The 20,495-nt window shown below is 41.3% G+C and overlaps 2 protein-coding genes across 3 annotated transcripts; one reads left to right on the top strand and one right to left on the bottom strand.

Moving 5' to 3' along the window:
* Positions 1-7,576: 7,576 nt before the first annotated feature.
* On the top strand, positions 7,577-20,043 carry LOC105021757 (cortexin-3). 2 transcript variants are annotated; one of them, XM_020053048.3, is made up of 2 exons: positions 7,577-8,213; positions 17,279-20,043. In XM_020053048.3, the coding sequence occupies exons 1-2, from the start codon at positions 8,183-8,185 to the stop codon at positions 17,677-17,679; spliced, it is 432 nt and encodes a 143-aa protein (XP_019908607.3). In that variant the 5' UTR covers positions 7,577-8,182; the 3' UTR covers positions 17,680-20,043. The 2 variants fall into 2 exon arrangements, with proteins under 2 accessions (XP_019908607.3, XP_019908608.1); XM_020053049.3 differs by lacking the exon at positions 7,577-8,213 and adding an exon at positions 9,279-9,657.
* On the bottom strand, positions 9,650-13,441 carry LOC105021756 (diacylglycerol O-acyltransferase 2-like). The gene is made up of 2 exons (XM_034296736.1): positions 11,904-13,441; positions 9,650-10,252 (listed from the first exon to the last, which is right to left on the bottom strand). The coding sequence occupies exon 1, from the start codon at positions 12,971-12,973 to the stop codon at positions 11,993-11,995; it is 981 nt and encodes a 326-aa protein (XP_034152627.1). The 5' UTR covers positions 12,974-13,441; the 3' UTR covers positions 9,650-10,252; positions 11,904-11,992.
* Positions 20,044-20,495: the final 452 nt, after the last annotated feature.

The following is a 20,495-nucleotide window of genomic DNA, read 5'->3' as shown; positions in this document are numbered from 1 at the left end:
TTGAGTATAGCAGTTAAACTTTAATGGATAAAGAGAATTCATGTATAGGTAATTAACTGCAACTCCAGATTTAAGGAGCAAAGACATAGACAACTTCTTCTAACTTGTATAATCTGTTAAGTCAAATACATTCTGGCAGCTTCCCTCTCCCAACTGGGTGAGTGTTGTTGCTTAGCAGTATTGATCCAGAATGCAGGGTTACACCGTGGCCACTCACCATATCCCTGGAATTAGGTCCAGAATCGCACACGTTATGCATACCAACTACTGATAAGGCCTTGATAACTACATACCAACTACTGATTAGACTTGTTGAGGTCACACCCATGTCTACCCCATGTTGCTACCTCAGTGTGCTGTGCCTCAGTGCTCCAACTCAGTGCAAAATGTTTGGTTTAAGAATTAATCTCTTATACGCAATATACACAGTGAGTTTAGTGAGTGGCAAGGCTCCAGATGAACAAAACAACCAGGGCTGAGAGGTGCGGAGAGAGATTCCCCTGGAGCCTAAACCTTGTCTGGTTTAATACACCCTTCAGTTGCGGAACAGAATTAGAAGATTGTTAATTAACTACACGAAAGAACAAAACTGAGACTGCCAGTGAGCTGTACTGTACACACTGTATAGCAAATACATTGTTTTAAACCATCAAGCCACTCTACCCTATTAAATATTTACAAGCCGAAACATCCTCAAAGCCATCAGTTGCATGTAGGTCCCACTTGGACTAAAGAGTCGCTTGGTGGTGGGGGTTTGTCCACAATGCAACTCATTTGGTTGAATGAGCAAGGACTGGCATGTCTCAGGTCTCAGAGAGGTGTACACTGCATCTCATCAATTATTGATCAAATTGAAAAATAAATAAGTGAGAGGCCTGAAGGAGGAAGAAATCGTGACCCCCTTTGCAGTTTCCTCGGGAAGAGAGAATGTTCCCCTGCCTCGCAACCTGTCCTTCAACGACGAGATGTCAGCCGAGTGTCCTCGTCAGCAAAGAATGGAGAACGACAGGGCAGCCCAGTGGACTTCACAGGAGGGCAACTCCCCAGGGAACCTTCCAACCAAGTTTGATATAGTTTCACAGTTTCTTTGCTTTATTAATACTTAGTTTTAAAGCAATTCCAATCAAACTGATTTTGAGAGAAGTTGATGTAATTTTTGTTCTTATAAAAAGTTTCAGATATTGTCAAGTTAAGTTTGATAAGAAATGGTTGTGTTCTAAATTGCTATTGCAATTGTTTGACACTTTTAATAAAGGAATGTGGTTTGCAGACATAGACAGGTTTTACATTTTTAAGAAGCAGAACCTAAAATGATCTGTCCAAACTTCACAAGCATCCAGTCTAGCTCAAAGCAAAAGTAAATCATTGTTTTTGTCTGTCTACCAGGAGGTCCTCCATATATTGTGTTAGCCCCACCAGGGTTTCAGTAATGTAATAAATAGCCTACAGTATTACTAACTAATTAAAACAATTTTCTCTTGTGTCTTTACACTGCTGGCATTTATAATCATGACTTTCAAATGATAATGAACTTTGTTTAACTGTACATAATGGAGTGAAAGCAAAAAGCAAAGCAAAAATGATTGAATATGCCAGGAAGAGAAAAAAGAGGGACACTTCTGCAAACCCTATGGCATTATCTTCCGTTGGGAAGAATCGCGGGGTTACCCCGCTAGCTGAGCAAAATTGCACTTTTATAAAAAATAAAAAATAATAAAAAGTATCAATATTATTGTTAAATAATAAAAACATCTATCAAATGTGGCCATTTATTTGTCTTGATAGTTTGTTAGCCCAAACAAGGCCATCTCTACATACACAAATGTTTCCAAACGTTTTGCGTCCAGAATTCGACACTGGGTGGGTGTCCCCATGACACCCAACTCTTGTTCCTTTTCTTGTTGCTCGATGTTGAAACAATCACAGCATCAGACCTTTTGCAATTTCCCTGGAAAATTGGGTTGGTTCATACTGGCGCCACCTATCATCAAAATAAAATGCTACTGACCATACACTCCCTCAGCTGGGAAATGTTCGTCAGTGTTTTCAGACAGGGTTAGACACATTTTCCAGAGCTGTTTCAAATGCCAGTTTGCAACATTACAGAACAATGGAGGAAAAACTGTTTTGCCAGAACTTCGTCTTATGTTAAGCAACAAAGAGCCTAATGTTTTCTGAACACTTGAGGTTATAGGCTTATTGGTAAAGTGCACAAGAGGGGGTACTTCAGGGGTTACACAGTGCTTCTCAAGTGTATCCACTAGGTGATACAGTTACTTAAAATAGGTTGGAAACCACTGCTGTATAGGGTTCTCTTCAGATTTAAGGTAACATGACTTAAGTCACTTTTAAATCTATTTACCTTAAGTTTAAATACAGAAGCAATGTGTAGCTGTGAGAGAGTGAAGTCTTGGTGTGAGAGTGAAGTCTTGGTGTGAGAGTGAAGTCTTGTTGTGAGAGTGAAGTCTTGTTGTGAGAGTGAAGTCTTGGTGTGAGAGTGAAGTCTTGGTTTGAGAGTGAAGTCTTGGTGTTTAGAATGAAGTCTTGTTGTGAGAGTGAAGTCTTGGTGGTGTTTATGGCAATGTCTCACTCTGGAAGGGATTTCACACCCCCATTTATGAGATTATGGCTATGTGTGTTTGTGAAACATGATGTAAGATTCACAGGGAATTTAAGCCAGCAATATTGTAATTATACCTTTAATCTACTTTGTCCAAACGGATATAAGCGTTTTACCTGTACAAAAGCTTCACAAATTAAGACCAAGCTGCTGGAATTGTAACTGCAGCCCAGTCCAGGATATTCACAGCTAGTATCCTCACCAATGCACAGTTCCCCCTATCTACCCCTGCAATACCCCACAGGCACAAGACAGGCGCTATCACGACCAGCCCTGGGATATTAAAAGGCCGTTACAGTGCCCCTGTGTTTTGACACAAGCCTTCTTAACATACGATCACTCTGTCGGCTACTGTGCCCGCGTGAAATCAATGACTGTGTGCATGGCTAGTCACCACCTGCTTCCACAAAATGCAAGACCCACCACCTGCCTGGAGACCGGTACTCTAACTGACAGAAAAAAACCTGGGAGGAACCAGACCAGAGCGGGCGGTGATGTCTGACACAGTACCTGCTGCTTGGCCCAATGCCTCACGACAGAATGCCACCCAGGGCATCACGTGAAGGCCATTGCCAAGCGCTAGTTAATGTCTCTTGAACTGTTTTATCAGAAGTTGTTGCAGATTTAGTTGAAATCTTGTGTCTCGGCATCTCAACAATGGTTAAAGCAATTCATTGTTAGCTGCTTTGGATTTTGTTGGGCAGTTAAAGGACATTTTGGAGGTTTAAAACTACAACCTTTTAGCTGGATGCAAGTAAATCACGTGACACATCCTGTTGGGTCCTGCACGCTCTTTGCAAACTGTTAGTTTTCCTCATGACAACTGACCAGTAACCCAAGAAAAGAAGCAGCTTTGGTGCTCAGTGCAAATTGCCTTAAAGTAAAGTATGTTTTAAAATATACTATCAGATATTGCTCTCTGAATATCAATATAGGACAGAAGAATAGATCAATTAGCAAATAGCTGACTGTGCTCTCGAACTTGTAAATGTACTTGGTTGTTTACTAGTGATGTTAGCATACTCAGACAGCCTGGGAAAGTGGCATCTTGTGGTTAGTAATATGGAAGACATCATTAGCTATAAATCAGGTTAGCTACTTTTGTTCGAGAGGACAACATTTATTTTATAACAGCTAAATGTCTGTGTTTTTATTTGAGTTATTCTTTATTGTTGTCAGCAAAATATCTTGCGCCATCCTCGTGAGGATAAGGATAATGTTTTTTGTTTTACTGAGTTTTCTATATCTGTGGAGGGTCAGTTTTGTGCATCTTTTCAAATAAAACGTTTTGCAATATGAAGAATAGTTAATTAAATTGAAAGGGGATTGATTGTAGTGCAAGGAAGTACATGAAGGAAAACATGTTTTATAAGTTGTTTAAGGAGGTGAAAGCACTTCACCTTTTTCTTATAGGCTTAAAGTTGTATCTTAGTCTACTGTGATTATATTTTACTTTACTGTGATTATACAGTGGATATAAAAAGTCTACACACCCCTGTTAAAATGCCAGGTTTTTGTAAAAGAATGAGACAAGGATAAATCATGTCAGAACCTTTTCCACTTTTAATGTGATTTATAATGTGAACAATTCAATTGAAAAACAAACTGAAATCTTCAAGGGGGACAAATTAAAAATAGAAACCTTACAATAACCTGGTTGCATAAGTGTGCACACCCTCTTATAACTGGGGATGTGGCTGTGTTCAGAATTAACCAATCACATTCAAACTCATGTTTGACTCTGGTTAATCACAAATCAAGTTCAGCTGTTCTAGTAGGATTTTCATAAAAACATTTTAGTTGCTTTGCAGAGCAAAAGTCATGGTCTGCAGAGAGCTTCCAAAGCATCAGGGGGATCTCATTGTTGAAAGATATCAGTCAGGAGAAGGGTACAAAATAATTTCCAAAGCATTAGATATACCATGGAACACTGTGAAGACTGTCATCATCAAGTGGAGAAAATATGGCACAACAGAAACATTACCAAGAACTGGACATCCCTCCAAAATTGATGAAAGGACGAGAAGAAAACTGGTCAGGGAGGCTTTCAAGAGGCCTACAGAAACATTAAATGAACTGCAGGAATTTCTGGCAAGTACTGGCTGTGTGCTACATGTAACAACAATCTCCTGTATTCTTCATATGAATGGGCTATGGGGTAGGGTGGCAAGACGGAAGCCTTTTCTTACAAAGAAAAACATCCAAGCCCAGCTGAAGTTTGCAAAAACAAACATCAAGTCTCCCAAAAGCATTGTGTTATGGTCTGATGAAACCAAAGTAGAACTTTTGGGCCATAATTCCAAAAGGGATGTTTGGGGCAAAAACAACACTGCATATCACCCAAAGAACACCATACCCACAGTGAAGCATGGTGGTGGCTGTTTTTCTTCAGCTGGAACCGGGTCCTTAGTCAGGGTGGTGTGAATTATGAACAGTTCCAAATACCAGGCAATTTTGGCACAAAACCTTCAGCCGTCCGTTAGGAAGCTGAAGATGAAAAGGAAGTTCACCTTTCAACACGACAATGACCAAAAGCACACATCCAAATCCACAAAAGCATAGCTTCACCAGAAGACGATTAATGTTTTGGAATGGCCCAGCCAGAGTCCAGACCTGAATCCAATTGAACATCTGTGGGGTGATCTGAAGAGGGCTTTGCACAGGAGAGTGGGCAAATATTGCCACGTCAAGATGTGCCATGCTAACGGACTCCTGCCCAAAAAGACCAAGTGCTGTAATAAAATCAACAGGTTCTTCAACAAAGAATTAGTTTAAGCACACTATTGTGAGTTTTTTTATTTAATATTTTTCCCCCTAAAAGATTTCAGTTTGTTTTTCACATTAAAGGTGGAAAACGTTCTGACATGGATTTATCTTTTTCTTATTCTTTTACATCACAATAACCTGGCATTTTAACAGGGGTGTGTAGACTTTTTATATCCACTGTATCTTTCTCTACTGTGATGGCACTGTTCATTGTCTTTTGCACTTCCTCTAATGATTGCTTCTTCAAAGTTTGAGATCTAGGAAATTAGCTTACATATTGCACATATTGTAAATCGCTCCTGAAAAAAAAAACATTTTGAACATCCACCATAACATGTTGATATCCATTCCAAAACATGTAAAGAATGACATAAACGACACTGCCCATAACAGGGCGTCCACAGAAAATAAGAGAAGGAGATTTGGTCGTACAAACCATCAAAAAGCTTTTTGTTTACTCAGAGAATCAATAAAGTTCTGTGGCCATTGTTGAAAATCAAAAAGAACTGGGAAACCTGTCAGGACTGTGGGGAGGATTGACAGAAGCAAGGTTCCCTTTTCAGCAAAACAAAGATCCCCATTACACAGCTACGGGTACACAGGAGTGGCTTAAGAAAAACAAAGTGAGTGTCTCCGAATATCCAGGATAAAGCCCAGACCTCAATCTAGTTAGGAAATCTGTGGCAAGAACTGAAAGTTGCTGTTCCGGAGATGAAAAGAAAGTCTTTCTAGTGACCAGTACTCCCTCAGAACAGAGGGCCCCTCCTAGGGCTCCAGGCAGATGCTAGTGCTAAGTGCAAATCTACAGTTGAATCAGCTTCGGACCAAAGACATTAGGTAGATAGGCCCACTGAACCTTTATCACCTTATGTGTTACAGCTGGACTAGTGCATTTATTCTTTTCAGTGGAGAGAGAGATGTACAACAACAATGGTATGGAAGGGCAAATTATTTCCACTAGGGCTTACTTGGAGTGCAATTTCAGATAAAAGCACCTGTTTAACTTTAAACCCACCTCTTTATGATCAGAGAATAGTCTCATCACAGTGAGGACAACATGGAAAGCTTGGAGGATGACCTATTTTGCCCTTAGAGTTGAGAATAAATCTACAGTATTTAAACTAAAAACACATTATCACAGTATTATCTGAAACCTGCTTGTGTTTAATAAGCTAAGTTTCATTTTAATTGATGGACACTAATCCAGAAAGTAGGGGAACATGACAGAATGTTAAGTGAGGAGACTATTCTGAACTGCATAGAAACAGTAACTAATGTATATGAGAGAATTTGCTTTACCCACCCAGTGCAAAAGCACTGTATGCTGAAAACATCAGTGATTATATGTAATTGCTAGTATATTTTTTCTAAACTCTTTCAGATATGGATTTGATGATCCAGTCTGACTATTGTTAATAATTTGTGTTTGTCACGACCCAAATGTAACAAGTTGGATAGTTGTTATCCCAAAAATATGGATTATTTTTATTACACTACAAGGGTGGATTCAGGGTAGATTTTGAAGGCTCTACAATCAAGAAACATCAATGTAACTAAGGTAAGGAGGTAACTTGTCATATTGAGGGTCAAATTAATGCATCAACTTATTTATAAGGACTTATGAATATTTATGCAGACACATTTATTTTTAATGAAGGTGCACACATCACAAAAAAATGGATTATGCGCTCTTCATATTGTAGTATCTGGCTCAGAAATATCCTTTCCAAGCATTTTCTGAAAACTGTCTCATAAACAGCCAGACCAAGCTCCAGTTCTGGAGAGCAAAAGTAGGGATTAAATTTTTTCTGTCCATTGAGGACTTGTTGTGTGCAGACACTGTTTTAGAGACCAATATCAAATGTAAATTGTGTTTTATTCATAATTAATGAATGGGTCCCCTCCCAGATAAACCCACATGGTGGATATAATAATGTTACTCGTACAAGCCAGGGTAGGATATCTATCTACCATAACATATATTTGGTCTATAATCAAATACAATAAGACCCAGCACAAATTAATTTCCATAGTTCCCTAATACAGTGAACAAAATGATCGTCATCAGGGATTTCCTGGTGTCATTGGCCTCTAGCGCCTCTCTCAGGTGGCTCGGGGCACCTGCAAATCTAACTTAGGTTGTCAGGTGTGTAAGCATGCACACACAAGCTACTACACGCGTTTCGGCGGTTGGAAGAGGACTGTGCAATAGGAGTTGTTCAGTATGGGAGCCCATGAGGAAGACTTAAAGCACATTTAAACTGTCCAAAAGTTGTTGCTATGAGACAAGGCAATAGATACAAAAGGGAATTAGAAAAATGGGGCAGAAAAATGGGGTTGATGAAAGGGTAAACATGTAGATTAATACAAAGGGCATCAAAGGAATAAATACGGTAGGCGTGCGTCTCCAGGCCTAGACGCATGATGGTGTTGTAGAGGGGGACACCCAGTGATTTCCTATTCCAGTTGCGTCCTTACGATGTCGACTGTTTTAACCGTGCCCCGAATCAACTATCCTACAGCAGCATCAAAGAGCTGGAGCACACACACGTACACATAGCAGAGGAGCGAGGCGCAACGGTGTAGCCTAAGCTGCAAGCCGTTGAAGTCTCTCCCTGCCTTGCCAGTTTCATTGAACCTGGATTGTTGCGGTGTAAGACGACCCAATTGAACTAGTTATTCAGAAGGTTTCTTCCCTTTCGTCCTTGTCTTGCTTCTTGAATATGTGCTGATATTGAAGGGGAGAGGGGAAGGTAGAATGGGCGAAAGCCTCAGTTTCCCTGTGTAACTCTGGAAATGGATCCGTCGTTCTCGCAGGGAGACAAAGGTAAGGTATAATAAGTACACGCATCTCAATAGTTATGTTTGTGTGTGCGGTTGGACTGTCGCGTTCATTTTATTTCTCATAGCGTTCGTTGTTTGTTGCGTGAATTGAATCGAAGACACTCCAACAGTGGCTGAATTGCCCGTGACAGGTTCCTCGGCATCAAATCTGCTTTTTTCACTTGTTGAGTGAACATGAGATCGACCGTTGGCTTGCGGTGAGATTACCGCAGTAGGTGGATCCAAACACGGCAACAACTTGGTTATTTAAAGCCATATTAGGTTAAATCGGAAGACGTCGATATTCATATTTGGTTACATTGGATTTTGATGCTATATTCTTAACTTTCAACTGTGACTAAACGGTGAATGTTTAAATGCTGTTTTGACTGTTATGCATTGTAACAACTTTTATACGTGAGAAAGTAGCGTAGCCTATCTCCATTCAAAGAGGACCCCTGTTCCGGCTTCGCCTTTAGAACATCTAATTAATCTAATAATGATTTAATATACAGTAGCCGGTATGGTGCGGTCACACACTTCTGAATTAGTCTCCACCATATGGCATCTTTTTTTCATCAGCTTTCGTAGACTAATTTATAAATCGTTTTTGATGTCTTTACGATGTGGATGCCGACGATAATCTGCATAGAGTAATCTGGCATATAATCCCCTTGGATGCATTGGATAATTTTGCATAGATTCCCTTAGTATAACCAGATTGCAGAACATGTCAAGGTACTGAGTTGGCCAGCCGTCACAGCTTCTTGTGATCTGCCTGAGACCTAATGGTATCTACTATCAAATACCAATACCTATAGGATAATGTTGTCCATACAAGTATACCGTATATCTGTTTCTCATAGTAAATCAACATAATTTGATCATTCACTTGGTATTAATTGATATGGTGGTCCACTACCAATATAATTTGACTTGTTAGGATTTGAAACCAGTCAGTCATCACAGGCAGTAGGCCTATTGTACTGTATTAATAGCTAAATAATCTGATCTCCTTTGGTCCGTCTGAGCAGGGACAATGTTATACATTAATTAAGATACCTCATTCATAACTATGCCGTTTTATGTCATATGTTTGGTGACAGTAACTGGCGGTGTTTTAGACTGAACATGTTGTCCAAAGACGCCTGGAAATGTGTTTTTGGTCCGTTTTTTTCCGTGGAGTACTGAGGCAGATCCATGTCCGTGTTTCAAACCTGTCGCTCCTCCCATTTTCCCAATTTGGTGCTAGGAGACTAGAGTGTATAGCACAACGCACTAAATATCATTTTGGCCATAAAACAAATATTTAGCCTTGTTATAGTGACCAGGTATGGTCTTGTTATAGTGACCAGGTATGCTATCTAACTAATTTACTGTTATTAAGGAAAACGACAGCTGAGCAGAATTTTTCATAAATGTCTGTCTGCCTAAAGAAAGACTTAAAGGTAAGATTTTGCTGTACATTTTTATTTTATTTTTTACTCTTAATGCAATATAATGCAACCGGCCTGAACACAAAATTGCTTACAGGGTTAACATTGTACAGTATACATTCTGTCTAATAATTGAATCACTATTAAACTGTGTTAATTATGTGTTTCAATACATTTATTGTATTTTAATTGCTTCATACCAAACGGAACCAATAGTGCAAATTCTGCATTTCTAGCTAACTAAACCTAAACTAACTAAAGTGAAACACTCAAGTAAATTCAAAATGTTTATATAGATTTGTTTTCAGAGATCCACTTAGAGATCCCCTTGCTTGTTAGGTACTTTATGTTCAGACTATTTGAGTTTTTATTTTTTTTTATCTGAAAATGCATTAAATAAATTAAAACAATTAAACTGAAAAAACACAAACAAAGGATTTACTAGATAAATATGTTTAAAATATGCAAAGGACACATCGAGGCAGTGGAAATGACACAATGGACAGAGCTACAGTTGGTATTTTGACCTGTTTTTTTAATAAACAGCCAGTGCTGCATTCACATGGTCGGTGGTACACAGATGGGCTGGAAAGTCTGCAAGATGGTTCTGAATGATGTCCGGAATGAGATGAGCATTCATGTTACTTTATCCAGTTCAACACAATAGGCTACTTTCATGTATGCAGTATAACTAATGAAGGTAACACTGCCTGATCAGTATTATATTTGTATTACCGGAAGACAAATAACTTTTATTATATTTTTTTTAACTTTTTCATACGTAATGTCCTGACAGATTAAAAGATGTGTGTGAGTGAGAGGATATGTGTGTTTGAAATGTCAGCATATGTCTTGTTGTGTTTGCTCATGCCTTGCATGATAACAATAATGAAAGTCTGTTTGATGCCAGTAACTTTCATTGTATGTGGTCCTACAAAAAGCATTCCCAACCTGGAGCCCTAAAGTATGTTAGTAATAGCACTGTAGCACACAGCCATTGGGTCTATGTCCAACACCACTCACTGCAGCTATCTTTGTCAAATTTGCTTGAAGATTTTTGTTCTGTGCACATAGCGGACCCTTAACACAAGCAAGCTGTGTACAGTATCTCACACCACCAGCAAGGGAAAATGGCTAATTGGGCCCAATTTGGGCATTTTCACTTAGGGGTGTACTCACTTTTGTTGCCAGCGGTTTAGTCATTAATGGCTGTGTGTTGAGTTATTTTGAGGGGACAGCAAATTTACACTGTTATACAAGCTGTACACTCACTACTTTACATTGTAGCAAAGTGTCATTTCTTCAGTCACATGAAAATATATAATAAAATATTTGCGAGATACTGTATATTGATGTCAATATTTGTGAGATACTGTATACTGCTGTCAGTGCTTGGCAGCTTTACTGTGCCAGTCGAAGTTAATTATTATACATGAAAGAATGTTATGATCCCCGATAGACATTTCTCAGATGGTCTGATTGATTATTTCTTATCTCACACAATGCTGCTTGTTATAAAATGGACTTGGTATTTTGATGAATGGTAAAATTATTGCTTCATAAGGAGCCAACAGCACAAAGAAATTCTCACATGAGCGATACAAGATCGACCGATATAATACGTGACAATAACAATGAAAACAGAACAGTATCGGTGCTTAAAGAGATGTCATCGTTCTCAAAGTGAATGCAGTAAAGCTAATTAGCCAATTAGCCAGGCAGCTGGATAGATCCAGGGATCACTGACTGATATGTCACTGGATCAGATCTGGAGTTGGAATCCATTAGTCCAAGTAGTATGTTAAAATGCTGTCAATAAAAAGATAATTGCAAATACTCAACCTAGTAGTAAAAATGTTTAAACGCATACGTGGTTAGGAAATGCCATACACCTTGTTCATGTAGACATGTAGTCATGCTACCTGAAAGTAAAATGGAGAAAATCTCCAGTGCAATATTTTTTTCTTGTATTACAGATCCTGTCCTTTTGGAATCCTATTGGACTTTGAAGTGTAAAATGTAAAACATAATACATGGAAACAATTCGAATGATGGGAAAGATGGAGGCTGTCGCTGGTCCAAATCAAGGTGTTTTAATAATTTGACGCCTACTTGTGACCTAACGCTAATAAAGATAATCAGACTAGAGTGAGGTGGTGACACGACCAAGGCTAAACTCCCCGTACTACCGTAAACCATAACTAAAAGATTTGATCAGTTAATATAACGACGTTAGTGTGCGCGGCACATGAACATACCGTGAAGAGCTACAGTTTCTGACTGTGAGGCACAGGAGGCACGATACCCCCAAACTCTGCGCTTGAAGGGGTAGGTCATGGTGACTGGTCTATACGATCCTCAGCCGGTGGCTGTCTGAGAGTCCACAGCTGGCCTTGTGCTTGTCGAAGAGCTCGGCCAGGGCCTCCATGTAGAGGGCGTGGTAGTGGTCCACCTCATCCTGACTGGGCCGAGGCCTCTTCGGTACCGGGATCGGACTGCCCACGACAATGGTGACCGGGCAGCGGTAGGGCATCCAGAGCCAGCGCTCGCCCACGAAAAGACACGGCGCGAAGCCCGCAATCGCCTTGAAGAGCCGCTGCAACCGCCAGCCCACACTGCCCTCCGCGAACGTCACCTGGCGAAACATCTCGTTCTCCCCGAAAGAGTAGACGGGCACCAGGTCTGCGCCGAACTCCAGGGCCACCCTGACGAAGCCCTTCCTCTGCCTCATGACCACGGCGTTTACCCCGGGCAGACTCAGCAGGGACTCCGCAGCGCCCCCGACGATAATCACGACGGCGTTGCCTTTCCCGCTCTTAGACAGAAGGTGCTGAAGGCTGGGCTTGCTGACCGGACAGCAGCCAGACGCCATGACGTAATCCCTGTAGAGGGGGATCTTGAAGAGGCCACTGAGGATGCAGAGGCAGGAGCGCATGCCCGGGAAGAGGTCCAGGAAGCCGCAGGCCTCCGTGTTGAACGCCATGAAGGCTCCGAGGCTCAGGACCCCGTGAGGATGACACCCCAGAATGTAGTTCTTGTTTGGCTTCAGCTCGGCGGTCTTCACCAACTTAATCGGGAAGTAGTCCGTCGCGTGTTTCCACGCATTCCAGTTCCTGACGTACGCTTTCCTCCGGCCTCCTCGTTCAGGCGTGTGCCAGTCTTTCAGCTGCCACATGAAGTAGAGAACAGGCAGCAGCCACAAAGAAGTGGACATGAAATACACCATCAGCAGAACACAAGCCGGACCTAAGAGCGGAACAGTCAGTACTGATTGCAGAACACTGATATCCTCCTGGAAGTTCTTCCATTTAGTCTTTTCCTGCTCCATCCTTGCAACCTTTTCCTGTAGATTTCCCAAAGTTGTCCGTGGCTTAAGTTCACGAAGAAGAAGAACGTTCTGGAGAGCACCGGAATGCTACACTTTGACATAACCCACAATGACGTATGTTGGTCAAAGTTCAAGTGAGGCTGCTGGTTACAATCCCTACCTCTCCACTCCCTGAACACTATGGGCTATCGCTGTCAAAGATTAACATGACATGAGTCATCCAAATGGTATAACATACATATTGGCTGCGTATAGCCTGACTATCAAACAGGAATTGGTTTCAGAAATAATCTTCCTCAATATTTTTAAATACCATTCAGGAATCTTCAAAAAATAAAAGGTATGTTTTAAAAGTATTTGGGCAGACTTTGGAATTGTTCCCAAGATGGTGTCTGCACACTGTGTCTTTCTGGGATGCCTAAAGTCTGGAGGGAAACCGTGGTTGTTTGGCATGCAGAATGGCAGACACGACAATTTTAATGACCCCTCACATGCTGACAATGACAATGCACACCTCAAAGAAAAAGAATGTTTGTAAAAAGAATGATGTTGGAAAGGAATGAAAAAAACAAAACAGTTCAATAGAGATTTACAGAACTGTTCATGGTATATTGATTTCAGATACGTGGAGGTCTTATCCACCCTCTTATTCAACAGTGGATAAAAGGGAAGCCTTGCTCAACATTCCCGTCTCAGACAGTAACAGAGTTTCTGCCTGGGTGGCCCAGTTGTGTCCACCAAGGGTTGACTGGAGTGCAGATTTTAGTGCAATCCAAGCATCAGCACATTACATTGAAGTCATTTAGCAGACGCCTACATTGATGCAAAAGAACACTAATTTGACTGCTTGTCTCTGAAAAGGCGAGGAGCTGCTGTCCTTGCCTCATGGGTAACAGATCCCAGCATTTTAGTGAACAGAAATAGTTTTATTTAACCCGTTTTGATTGATAATTTAAAGCACTTTGAATTGCCCCAGTTCGTGAGACGTGTTATTTAAATCAACTTGAGGGGGATTATGTTTTACACCTTACAACCTGTAGGTGGTAGAACGGAGAGCTCCGGGAGGAGGGTAGGGTTTGAGCATTGCGTGAAGGTAGGGAGGATCATTTCCCCCCGCAGTGCTTTAGGCAAGCGCTGTGGTTTTGTGGTGGACACACATTTTTGTTAAAAGCCAGTGTGTGTTTAAAAAGGATAGTGGTGACCAAAGGATCTGGGAACTTAGGATGTTGAAACACCAGGCAAGTCGCAGAATTCCGGATGAGTTGCAGACATCCATCAGCAAATTCAATTTCATTTAGTAACGTATTGTTTTCTTCCCTCAACATATTGTCTCCCAGCTTGGCTTGAATAATGGTTTGCAACCCAACACCAGCACTGCAGATGCTGTAAAACTGGATACCTCTGGCCTGGAGGGAACACATTAACCGCGTGCAATCTGAAAGGAAAACACACGTCACATAGCAATACTTAAAACCAATTTACTGTTTCAATTGTATGGTGCACATCTAGATGTCTGGTAACACTTAATTTGGGTAGTCAATCTGTAGATGCTTTACAGACTATTAATAACATTTCAGATTGCTATCTGCCCTTACCTTAAACCTCATCCTATCCCTAACATTAAACCTCATCCTATCCCTAACCTTAAACCTCATCCTATCCCTAACCTTAACCCTCATCCTATCCCTAACCTTAACCCTTCCCTCATCATTTCCCTATCACTTGTGGTATACCCAGCCTTAACCTTAGCCATTATTTACTATTATTTACAATTATTTACATCTGTAGATGTCTCTAGAGCATCTACAGACGGTAATTTTGAAAATCCAAATAAAAAAGGCAGGGCTATAAGTTTACACAGACAATAAGCCTGGGTCGGACCAACCGCGATCAACTCTTAACATATCACATTTGCGCGCTGACATGTTTTGCGGTTAAGAAAGTTACGTCTTTTTCATTCATTGAATTAATTGTCTTTAGTCTGCAAGAAGCACTGGCTCTTAGTAAGAAACACTCAAAAACGGAGAGGTGCCCAAACCCTTTAACTCAAATCCATCGATGGGCTTCGAAGCACAAGTCTGACAGAAGCTTGTCCGTCCCTCACTGTCACTGTCCCATACTGTTCCCCTGCAATACTGTTCTAATGTGGAATCACACACAGTTAGGGGACCCCTTCATTCCATTTCCTGGCATTTACAACAGTCGTTCTGTGTTTGGTAAAGACAGAGAGGGAGAGAGAGAACGGGGGGGGGGGGGGATTGGGATTAATATATCAGACTCTTCTCACTCTTTTAATCTCTCCTCAGTGAGAATGATCCTGAGCCTCTGCGGCTTCAGGACGAATAATCTAGCAGACATTGATCTGCTCAGAGTGGTCTGACACACTGTCTTTAAATAGCTCCTAGCGACTCCTGCTGTCTCTTAATCCTGCACGGTAAAACACACTCGCGCTGCCAACAGGCTGCGATTTTAAGGACCAGTATGATGGATTTAAAATGACTGTGGTTTGTGTTAGTGCAATGTTTAAGATTTGGGCGTATTTTGTTTAACCTTTGACTTGTAGTATGTCAACTAGTGGAGTAGGAAGTGCATGAAAGACCTGTATTGTGGGTTGGTCTGGGAGCTTTCCTGTGGTCCAGCAAGTTGTCACTACTGTCCTTTGTGTCGGCTCCAGCCCCAGGGTTAGGCACCTGATTCACAAAATGATCCCGGTTGATGGGCAGAATCAGGAACAACTGGGCTGGATTGCAAAACTACCACAAAGAGAGTTTTTCAGGCATGTGGTTGTACTGCCCCGTTCTGGTCAATTCAGATTCATACATAGATGGACGTTGTTACACTCAAGTGGGCAGTCAAGTTAGCGCTGTGTGTGCCAGTTAAGCTTAGCCAAATTCAGTAGGACAGCTTTAAATGTTTTTTTTTAGTTGTTATTCTGATATTTAGGCCTGCCCCACCTGTGAACAAAAAACACCTTCAGGCCCTACAGTGCCTACACCTGCCTGGTAGGGTTGCGTAGGTTACTTTTTAAATGTAATCCGTTACAATTACAAGTTACCTGTCCACCTTTGTAATCAGTAACGTAACTTTTGGATTACTCAAACTCAGTAACGTAATCTGATTACTCCCCAACTCTGCTGGTAGTGTCAGTACATTTGCACTGACCTTTGGTGTCCGCTGAAAAGACTGTGTATACTTTACTACATGCGGTGGCCTGTGTCTCGCAGCTCAAACCATGCTGTCAATCAGCCGTGACAACTGACTGACAGCCAGATCTGCACCTGCCAACTCCTCTCGTGTCACCATGTCAAGAGCAATAGTGCAGCATTGTGAGCTGGGAATGTATTGCTTCACCAACACGGCAGTTGACAAATCTCACCGCAGGCTCTTATCTGGCAGCTGGAACTATACAAAGTAAAAATGTCAATTTAATTAATATTTGTAAAAGTAAATTACTTTTTGAAAAAATCTTTCATTTTTAACTTCCCTTAAATAAATTATCTTACGCATTTGTGTCAGTTCAATCATTTCTAAAGGAAACACCAAAACGTCCAGCTTTTAAAATTAAATTTCAGGAAATAAAATGGAGATAACTATAAACATAAAATAACGTGTATATTTTAAAGCGATTCGACGACACATGACAGCGAGTCCCTCTTAGATCGACACTTTCCATCTTGGTTCACTATAAACCTATCAGGAGTGGATAGTGTCTTCCTATCGCCAGATCACAGCTGTGAAGCAAAACATTTTGCTGTATGTGACTCATGTAAAGTATTTTGAATACAAGTTCTTGACAGCCGATGATTAATGACACAGCAAAAAAAGAAATATATATGGGCTCGTTGGCCGTGTCGCATTCCGTTTTTCCTCGCATCAGATAGACCAAATGTAATTGCAACGGATGCACAAAAAAATATTTTCCCAGTAAGAAATTGTCATAGACCTTCGGATAAGAATAATCACTCCTTCAAACTCGGCCCATCATGTTTGTGTGAAGGACGCATTTTCAAGGTCAGGTGACGAACAACAAATTGCTGTTATCCCGCTGAATATAATGCTTTTACAGATCTTTGTCTCCCCGCGGGTTAACTCCGTCCCCCTTCTCTCTCCATGGCTCTACCTTTACGTCCCCTGTCCCACAACTTTCTTCACCTCCCTTGCTTTTGTGTCTCCACACCACTTTATCAACTTCTTTCTCTCTCTGTCCTTTCTCAATCCCCCTCCTCTCACCCCCCCCCATACAAACACACACACATTCCCTACCTTGTTCCTCCATGCCCCCCCCCCCCATCCCCCGTTGTCTAGATGATGAGGTTGGTCTGGAAGGGCTGACAGGCAGGATTGGCTCGGTGAGGATGCGAGAGCGCCCCCTGTGGGAGCCACGTGGCCTAGCCGCAGAGCACATCGCCTCCCTGGTGTCGGAGGGTGAGCCCTTCACCTCTCCTCTCTCCCTCCTGCACTCTGCCGGAGGACAGCGTCACTCCTCTATCTCGTCCTCCGCGGCTGCCGCCGCCCTCGCCGCCGCCATGACCCTGGAGCAGAAGACCACCTTCGCCCTGGTCTTCTTCCTCTTCGGCTTCCTCCTCATCCTCATCGTCCGCTGCTTCCGCATCTTGCTGGACCCGTACCGCAGCATGCCCACCTCCACCTGGGCCGACGGCCTGGACGGCCTGGAGAAGGGCCAGTTCGACTACACCCTGGCATAGGGCGATGGACACTTGTGCGCATGCACGCACGCACGCACACACACACACACGCAGTGAAATATGCAGAGTTGCGGTGGCAACTTTGGCTGACATCTGGATTGGCTGGAGAGAATGGTCAGTGTGATCAGATGCGGTGATGTAGGAATACAGACATATTGTACAATGTGTAGAATAGAATGAAATACACACACACACACACACACACACACACAGACACATCCTGCAGTGTGGGGGTGTCCAGGGTGAATGGTGTGGAAGGTACCAGAAGATCTGGTTTGACACACCCACCCACATGCACACGCTCACACACTGCAGGGAACTTGATGTCTTCAAGGTTCACAGTCTTGACAGGCAAAAGACACGTATATTGAGTCGAAGCCTCTCCTACGCACTTTCTCCAGCTTGGTGTTGTTTACGCTGTGGACTGGTAAAGTCTTACACACACGCACAGACACGCACAGACACACACACACACGCACGCATGGAAACACAAACACATGGTTCCTGTACTGCGCCCCTCAAACAGAGTAGTCCGTGTCACATGGCCTCAACGTTCAGGGCGACAGCTTTGTCAGTGTCAACATTTTGTCAACCCTCCTCACGGCATCTTTCAAGTAGATAACTATGTCAATCCCTGTCCTCTTCTTAGGTCACAATGCCTCACCTTCTGGAACTATGCCCACATTGTGTCAGCCTCTGCTGTTCTAGGCTGCTAAGTTATTCCACCTCAGAGAACTGGTACTAATTGAACATTTCGGTTCTGAGGTGGGACTAGAGACTTGAAAGTGACAGCTGTGTAATTGCTGAATGCCAAATGTTGACCTAGCATAGTGTAATAATGAGTATTATCAACCAAAACTTTCAGGGCACTGTCATTTCTGCTGGTAATTCATTTAAATTTACTGGACGTATTTGCACAAGGTATTCAATTTAGTTATGACATTTTCAATAGCTCAAGGTTACCTCTGTTTTCATAGCGCATAAGATTACAGCTATATATTTTTTTACCTTTATTTGCGCAGGGAATTTGAGACCTGTGTGTTGTTTGCAGCTGAGTCCTGTATTCTAGCCATTTTAAATGTAATTTAGTTTGGATACACATAACACAGAAACGAATTGCACAGGTTAAGAAACGTGATCACAATTAACAGAGAAAAGGTGATTGGACGCAGTTAAGAAGTCTTCAGAATGGCGGCGTAGGTGTAACTTAAGCAATTCAGGTCAAGTCATTATATTTAAACCACACCCAGTCATGTCATTTCTTTAGTAATATTATACTTTTTATAGCCTGAAAATGAGAACTACTCTCCAATAAGCCAGAGCCAACTACACCTGTCTTAATTTCAAGAGACTAATGGTAGTCAGACTATATTTATTCAGTCATTTTAAAATCTGCTTTATGCTACATTTAACAATTTTCATATATCCTGGCTTTGCATTCAGCCAGTAATTCTAATAACTCCAATTCAGTAATATTGTGCTAATTTATCTTATCACCATGAATGAGCCAGTAAGATGTTCTTTTGTGTAATGACAGTCATTTGTATCTGTTAGACACAATTGGCAAAGGTTATTCAGAGACTGTTTCTAGATTGTTGTTATTGTAAATCCCACTGCTACAAATCAGTAAAATGGCACATAATTATACACAAAATGTTAGATTTTCAATAAACTGCATAGAGTGTTCTGAGTTGCAAGTGTGAACTGCTACTGGTTGCTAAGATTCTTACTGTAAACCTTTTTAGCTAGCAAAAGCAACGGTAATCTCACAAAAGCCACTGTTTCTCTCTGCACAGGTTCCTCAACGAAGTCAGTCGGTGGGCTATTGTAATGTAACAGTCCATTTCAAAAGCAAAGATCATATATATTATTTCATGTGTAATCTACTCAGCAATCAAATGTTGACGTGTTAGCCATGTACCTGAAAGGTGTTCATTTTCCTGCGTTTTTTTTAAACTTCAGATTGCACAAGACCATTAAACACGCTTATTTTTCAACTCAGCCTGGCAAAGGGGCTGGTGCAAATTATATCAGCTGGTGTGAAGGTCTTTAAAAAAAATAAAAAATAAAGTGTGTTGTCTGATGCTACACAAGGTAGGCTTTCTACAATAAACGTGTCACCTGAGTATGTTGAAATGACTGAGTTACTGTTAAACATACTCATTTCTCAAAACTGACATTGAAGCAGTGGCCTTTTCAAGCTGTGAAGTTTAACTCAGTCAGTAGATTAGCCTGTGTAAGAATGCACGGCACTAGTGACCATTGAGCTACAACTGCAATGTGGTGGTTGGTCGGATTTTTGTCCACCAACTGAACAAAACACCTGCCTCCCATTCAATGTGATGATGTGTCTGTGAATAAACTGTTTCCAGATCCAAACGTCTGAAGGTATTTTATTGACGTGAGGCTCATGATTTATATTATATGATACAGACACTAATTAAACACAGACTTATGAAATAAGCAACATAACATCCTCACTAAGGAAACTTCTGTTGCCCACTGAAGATTTTCAAACTACTGGAAAATAAATTATCCACACCAATTTTAGGATATGGAGTGAAAAGTCAAAAGTAAAGCATTTAAGGTTTAATAGCTTCTGGAAAAAACAACTAAATGTGTTGTTCTCTCAGACCTCTAAATCAAATTAAAACCCTATGCTTGCAGCTTGAAAATATTGAGTATCTGATGGGCCTGAACAGGTGAAAAGCGTCCTGTCTAATGAGGTAAGCAGCACAGGTGAAAAACAATTAAGTAACTAAGGTAAGTAACTAACTTAAGTAATTACAAAAGTTATACAAGAACATAACATGTAT

Source organism: Esox lucius, chromosome 14, assembly GCF_011004845.1.
Source record: "Esox lucius isolate fEsoLuc1 chromosome 14, fEsoLuc1.pri, whole genome shotgun sequence".
Taxonomy (NCBI): domain Eukaryota; kingdom Metazoa; phylum Chordata; class Actinopteri; order Esociformes; family Esocidae; genus Esox; species Esox lucius.
The sequence above is the reverse complement of the archived record's forward strand: the minus strand, read 5'-3'. Positions and strand labels throughout refer to the sequence as shown.

What these genes read in the sequence shown, in the direction of transcription:
- LOC105021756 (XM_034296736.1), bottom strand. Translation starts at nt 12,973, where the DNA reads ATGGAGCAGGAAAAGACTAAATGGAAGAACTTCCAGGAGGATATCAGT.
- LOC105021757 (XM_020053048.3), top strand. Translation starts at nt 8,183, where the DNA reads ATGGATCCGTCGTTCTCGCAGGGAGACAAAG. An exon ending in GTTCTCGCAGGGAGACAAAG is followed by an intron (nt 8,214 to 17,278) that starts GTAAGGTATAAT and finishes CCCGTTGTCTAG; the next exon opens with ATGATGAGGTTGGTCTGGAA.